At 39.5% G+C, this 7,319-nt stretch overlaps 1 protein-coding gene across 1 annotated transcript in view; it reads left to right on the top strand.

Moving 5' to 3' along the window:
• vps9d1 (VPS9 domain containing 1) overlaps positions 1-7,319 on the top strand; it is a 57,434-nt gene that overhangs the window by 16,494 nt on the left and 33,621 nt on the right. The window contains exons 10-12 of the mRNA XM_050072634.1: positions 2,687-2,835; positions 4,025-4,387; positions 4,541-4,670. Coding sequence (XP_049928591.1) covers positions 2,687-2,835; positions 4,025-4,387; positions 4,541-4,670 — 642 coding nt within the window. The remainder of the gene's footprint in view (positions 1-2,686; positions 2,836-4,024; positions 4,388-4,540; positions 4,671-7,319) is intronic.

Raw genomic sequence — 7,319 nt, 5'->3', positions numbered from 1 at the left:
GTAAGGTAAGACAACACGTTTACATGTCGTTTTCTATATGTTCTCTGACATTTATCCTAACAATATGAGGCGGTCTTTGTGGAAAAAAAGCTTGTTTAGTGGACTAACTCTGCACTTGAAGTATGCCCGTTCACTTACGTTTTAACAGGTCTGACGCTACTATGCGCCCCGGCTGTATCTAGGCTAACGGCTAACATTTTTATGTCACTAGTCACTTGAAACAAATTTAGGACGATAGGAGGATTATTAAAAACCAACTTCTCAAAAAGCCTTTGTCAGTATAAGGTTTCTCAATATTTTGATATAAAATCTATTCTTTCTCAATATGCAGACGGGCCGTTTATACATTTTTTTTGAATCTCTAACACCAATATACGTATCTTTATAAAACATGTCCATCAGCATTTCTTCACTTTTTTATGTTCAGCCATCTGAACACAAACAGCTGGTTTCCAGTGATAAAATACCATGATAGTAACAGTCCCAGTTAATGCTGTACACACCTGGATGTCATGAAATTTAGCTGAGTAATAAAACGGAGCAGATCATACCATACTGTATATGTGGCTGTATTGTTGATCTTCCTCGTCAGCAGAGGTTTCAGTGTATTTGTCATTTAGATGCAGTAAATCGAGGGGTATTCAGGGAGAATTATGCTGGCCCTGAAAGTCTTTCTTTATACAAACATTGCAGAATATCTTCGTCACTATAGAAACGTATGCCTGAAAACTAATCTGTATTATAACAAGTTAATTTGATGTAAACCCTGGTCTCAGACCAGTTTTCAGATTTCAGGTTGTGTTCAACCAGCTTGAACCTTCATTTCAGCCAGTTACTCTCCATGTTACTGTCAGTCAGGAATGCTATACACACTTATACAACAGAGGTTGACTAATGTGTTGCTTTCAGGGCCGATAGTGATTATTAGTTAAAATCTCACTGTTTAAAATGTAGATAACACAAATGTGTTATGTTTAATTAAATGCTGCAAAAGATAACTTTTTGACATTATCTTAAAAAAAAAAGTATGGACAGAAGTATACACAAAGTACGGAAACTCTGATCATGAAGCCTAATGTAACTCAATGTGATTGTATGGTTCTTAGTGAATTTATGAACTACACTGCAGACTGGATTCTCTACTAAAAGTAACAAACAAGAGTGACTCAATAACGGTCCAATGGGGGTCAAATGTGCATCAGCAGATCCTCGTCATGTACATCTAGTGTAGGAAATGTCTATATACTCGCTGCACTGCATTTTTATAAACTATGGTAATCTGCTGATATCTCTTGCCACATCCGGGTGCAGTTTCACTCCTTCCTCCTCTCATTGCAGTACTTGTGTTCATAGAACTGGAGCTAGACAACATCCTATGACTGGTTTTGACTGATTTTTCTTTTGTGGTGTATATATTTTTTGCCGCCACAGTGGAATGTTACCAGTGGAAACACTGTTTGTTTTTGCAACTTCAGCTGAAGATTGTGATTTTATTGCAACATCACAAATAGTTGCTTCCTTACAGTGGACACAAAGCTTTGCTTGCTCACTGGAGCAGTTCCAGTCTGCGTTTGTCTTTCCCTGTCAGACGCATAGTAGCCTTTAGTAGTATTGCTTTATTGTATCAGTAATCGGACAAAGAAAAAAAAACATGATTCTGATAAAAAAAAAAAAGATGAATAACGCAGCCAATAACCAGTTGACCCCTATTATACAGTCATCATTCTTACACATTTTGCAGTGTTAATATTTACAAAAACAGATTTGAATGATAGTTTTTGTTTTGCCATCACACCAGCGCATGTACTGATGTGTTCAGAAAGTTGATTCAGTCTTGCTTGGTTGTATTGCGTCAGCCCTGTCAATATATATCGGTTTAGAAGTGTTTGTTTCCCTTTTGTTATCTTTAGAGATGGCTCCAGTTAGTATGACGCAAGATTAGTAGTATAGACTCTTAAAGGAAAACTTCACACCCCAAATGATTATTTGTGTGTCAGTTAGTCCAATTGAACTGGTGAAAAAATCATTGTTTTTCTTGCATGCTTCCACAGTGGACGAAGAATCCAAAAAAGGAGAGCAAATAGCGGGCCTGCACTGTTTATGCTTAAGTGACTTAGATAATAAGGTTTTAGTGCAAATTCATGCGTTTGGTAGGATTGGATAGATGAGACTTGGATTATTCTGCATGAGTTGTGTGAGAGTTTGTAAAAGGATGTTTTAACATAGTTTTAATACAGTTTTTAACTGTTGTTAAAAATGAAGAATGTTGGCCTTTTTTGGATTATTCACTGTTGAGATGTGGGAGAAAAACACATTTTTCTTCCTGAATTCAATGTAACACAGGATGAGTGATTGATATATATATTATCATGTGCAAGGTGAAATTTTCCCTTAAATCAGATAATTACAAAGTTATGTTTTTGCACAGACATACAGTCTGTATGTGTTGTTGTTGTGGTCAGTCATAGATGAAATAAAATAGAAAATATTTGTGGTTTTAAATATGTTATATAAGCTATCAATTATAAATAAATGGGAAAAACCACCAGCCTAATTGTTTTCTCTTATGATACATCTTATTGGAAATTGCTTAGCTATGGGGTGCTACCATTGCACTATTTGTAAGAGGACATTCAACATTTTCAGGCCAAATGAGCATCAACTAACATTTGTATTCTGTCCTCAGCCAGTCTGATCACCCAGTGGTGAAACTGCTAAGAAAACACCAGTACCGGATTTACAACAGGCTCTACCCGATCGTCAGCAAAGGCCTCCCCCAGAGTCCTGCCCGGCCACTGAGGCCTTCTCGCAGCACTCACAACCTCATTAATCCAGGTAGGGCCAGAGATGAGTTCATGTGGAAAAGGCTGAGTTCACATTTTCTCAGATTCTGTCTGTTATTGTTTTGTGGCAGCTGGTTTGGTCCTTAATTGAACATTGGGGAATTAAAATGTGCTCAGCTAAAGTTGGCCAGTAGATTGTATAATGACTGAAACATTAGGAACGGGGGCTTTAGTAGTTGTATTCGACAGTGGCCATTTTATCAGCATATTTTTTACCACTGACAAAATAAATATCTAGCTTTTGAGTTGCGACTGTGCAAGACTGTGTCACATCCAGTACTGTATGCTTTTATTTGTAGACCACCCAATTTTGATAGTGCTTTTTTTTCTAAATTTTCTGGACTGTTGTCTGTTAGGTTATATTTACATTCACTGTGTGGAATTTATGTCCATGATATCACTCCTTCCACTGCTAACCAGTTCTCTGCATTTATAAATACTGCCGCAGTACCCACCTTTGTTGCTCCCTCTTCTGGCCGAGGCACAGAGCTGCTGCTCAGCTGAGAATTGAGTGTAACTTGTGCAAATCCTCAGGACTCTTGAAGGAATACTTTGCTGATTTTTAACCAGCTTTGTATTAAAACGGTGTGGGTAGTATGTGTAAATGAACCCTCCATCTAACCAATGCCTACAACCTCCCCAGATAGAGCCACTAGTGTCTTTTCGGCTGTGAGCCGAGGCTGGCAACATAAAGGAGATCATATTTCAGAAGAGGTACTCTGCCCATGTTGTGTTTATTTACCAGAAAGTTTTTGTGTTTTCTGGGGCGAGGTGACGAGACATGGCAGAGTGCAGTAGACTGCACATGTATCATTTGCTACACCTTCATTTATGGGCCCTCTCACTCATCATGTTCCACTATAGAGCAGCTGCTGAGTCAATTGCGACACCTGGTGGTAAAATTTGGTGCACTCCAAATATCACACGTAGAATTTACATTGGCCCAAACCTACTGACCATGCTCAATAACTGCCAACTAAGCTCAAAGTGATCATTTCTGGGTGAGGCCTGGGGGAAGATTGTCTTTTCACATGGCTTAAAAAATGCACATGATACTAGCAAAGGAGCCATGCTGTAGCCATGTGACAAGAGCTGTAGTGACAGGTTAGATTATAATCACTACTGGCTGCTACATCAATATGAATACATTTGTTTATGTGAAAATGATATTGCTCATACAGAGACCCAGAAGAAGCCCACCAGGGGCAGTAGCGTCGGCGGTCAGAGTTTCAGCACCAGCTCATCACTCTCGCCCTCGCTCTCTCACGACCTCCACACCAGCTATGATGATGAGGAAGGGGAGGAGCCTCACACACAGGTGACAGTGGATCGGGAGAATTCGTTTGAAGATCTGGAGCAGTTCCTGACTCAGCTGGACTGGGCTCCTGTCCACGGCAGTGCAGATGACACTGGCTCTGATTCAGAGCTGACCTGTAATACCTTAATTCAGCCAGGTCAGGACGAGACAAACGTCCAGGAGCTGGAGATGAGAGCACTGAGAGAACACCTAAAGGCCATCGTCAAAGATATTCATATTGCAATTGGTAAGCATGATAACAGAGGGTGGATAGCTTATGTTTGCATGTGTAGAAAGTGTTACTGTGTTTATTTTCAGCAGCAATATCCTGTTGCTGTTGAAAATGTTTAAGGCTGAATTGTTGTATAATAAATGTTATGGGTGTTTGTTTATGTTTCAGATCAGCTCCTGTCACTGTGTTTGCTGTCCTTTGAATGCCTAAACACAGCCAGCTCAAAAGACCTGTGCCTCGCCAGCTTAGAGGAAGCCTTCTTCACGCCACTCTGGAGCGCCTTGGTGGCTCTTTTCAGGTACTGCAGTCAAAATCCTTGTGACTTAGAACATGTCTCCATACTTAAAGTGTCTGAAATACTGTTTCTCATGGTTTTGCAAATCAAACATGCAGTGTTTCATTTAGACCTTGATGGGAGTGAGCATATAAACTCTACAAAGCACCGTTACCGTGTTAAGATCTGTCTCGCTGGGTGAATCAATGTCATTTACGGGGGGGGGGGGGTCACATTTACAGATGGTAACATCTGAATGCCTGAGGTGTTAACACTCAGTGGCAGGTTTATTATGTACACCTAGCTAAATCTCATGCAGTCTAATACAGTGGAAACCATTTAACAGTTGCAGTAAACAGGTGTTGACAAATATTTCTATTATTTTGTTCATCCCATTTTTATCAATTTGGGTAGGCTGAATAACAGACACACCTCTTTGTAGAACACAATGCAATTTAACAGCACCAGAAAGTGTATCTTTTAAATGATTACCAGCTGCAACAACGTCACGACGACTGGTAGTGGTTTCACCTCCTGAGTCTGTGTCATCATGGCAAAATGTGGTCCTGGTGACATCAGTTATAGTGGGAACTACCACAGAAACTGTTCTGAGTAATTTGCCCTGTGTTGTCTGTCTGTCTGTGGGCAGATTTTGTCAACTTGATAGCATCACAACTGTGCAAGATGCAGTCACAAAACTTTACAGGTGTGTAGATGAGATCAAAATATAAGCCAAGCTAGAAGATGGATGTGGTCCAGGCAAGAGGGCTGGAAGTAGGGGGCAGGAAGTTGGGAAAGGGCCACTGGCTTCCACTTTACACCTGTGGCCCAAATTAATTTCAAGTCACGGAGAGCTGTATGTTGGCTGGCATGATCCCATTGCAAGATGGTCACGGCATAAAGTTGAATCATGAATATATTTGTGTGTGTGTGTGTGTGTGTGTGTGGCCCTCCGTGGTGGTTTTAGTTGGAAAACAAATTGTGGAGCGGTAACTACATTGCATGACTTAAAACCAGGATATTGTACCATTTTTTTCATGAAAAGTAAAAAAACAACAAAAAACTAAAAGGGTCTGGAAGCAGATCTACCCTTCTCTCTCATTGAGAAATTCTCAATCTGGCCTCCACCCCGCCCACTACCGCGCTTGCGGTAGGTTTTACTTCGTGTTTTCTCCAGCGCTGCTCATGCTAGGTTGACAGGTGAAAAAGCAATATGCAACAAGATAGTGTTGGATGAAACACAGAAAGATTCAGCTAGATGTTTTTAAGCCTCAGTCAGACCCAGACTCAGATAAGGAGTCTGTTGTACACCAACATTGATGGATAGCAGACATATCAGAATGTTAAGTGTTGTGAGCATCTTTTATTGTTTATGTTGTTTGTTAGCTTGTTAGCTTTAAGGCTGGCAGTGGTTGACACGTTGAGAGTCATCGTCAAACATACAGTAATATCTGCTACAATGTTCCAGTGTGTTCACAATTGGTCAGGTTTACAACCAAAAACTGTACACTCTGCCATGTCTGCTGTCAAAACCTTCATTGTGCTAAAACCAACTCTGCCCTCTGCTGGGGGTTTCGGGTTTATTTGCTAGTGTTGTGTTGAAGACTGTTCCTTGTTTGATGTGTCTTTACAGTATACGACGCGGGTTGACTTTTGTATTAGTGACATAACTAATTTAGCTTGCCCAGCATACATGTGAATCTCAGATTTTGCACAGATACAAATCAACAAATCAAAATCAAACATTTTAGAGGACTTCAGAAAAGAAAAACACATTTTTAATGAAGTGGGACTGTAAGTATTTACTCAAAAAGGTAAGGTAAACTTTCACATTTGTGCTAAAGAAGAGGATAGTCTACATCATGGTGGCCACAGTTACTGTCTTCTTTAAAAGAAATACTAACCTCTGCCAGACACAAGCAAATGACAGAAAACAGTATTTGACAAACAGCCAATCAATTTTCAGAGGGCAAGAGGCAATCAGCCCCACTTGGCATCAAATATGTGCCATCCGTTTTCATTGCCAAACACTTTGGCATGCGTATTGTTGTTTTCCCACACTAGGGGAAACAAACAATAAGAAAACAATTTTGGGAGGTTGCTCGTTGGCAGCTTAATCAAAAATGAGCTCAGATCAGTGGCTGCTAACATAAACTTTATTTAATTGGCTTGCACATGCAAACACACAGCAGCATACAGTAAAGGAAGTGACTGCTCATTGAGTGTTGATACATTGTTTGACTGTCTTGCATTTATGAATTGGTTCAGTTTTATTTCACACAGCAAAATTTTGAGGCAGAGTATCAGGCTATATGGGTTGTGTTCAAAAACATTCAAATCAGCTGTGTTGGTGCTGTATTTTTTTGTTCAAATTTAAGTTTTAATGAATATAGACAAACATGTTCATGGTGAACTTTGAGCTTGGCTTGACTTGTTTTCTAGAAACACATTGTGGGTCATGACCACCATGTGGCAGTGCTACTCTAAGTATGTCGGCCTCTTCGAAGCTTCTATTCCTGATTTGATTCTCCTTACACTCAAATAGTCCTTAGAATGATGAGTTATGTTGCAAGGTTATTAGCACAATCTTAACTGACTTCTACTAAAAATATATATATATATATATATATATATATATATATATATATATATATATATATATATATATATATA

Source organism: Epinephelus moara, chromosome 20 (genome assembly GCF_006386435.1).
Source record: "Epinephelus moara isolate mb chromosome 20, YSFRI_EMoa_1.0, whole genome shotgun sequence".
NCBI classification, from domain to species: Eukaryota; Metazoa; Chordata; class Actinopteri; order Perciformes; family Serranidae; genus Epinephelus; species Epinephelus moara.
Note: the sequence above shows the minus strand (reverse complement) of the source record. Positions and strands in the feature narration are given on the sequence as shown.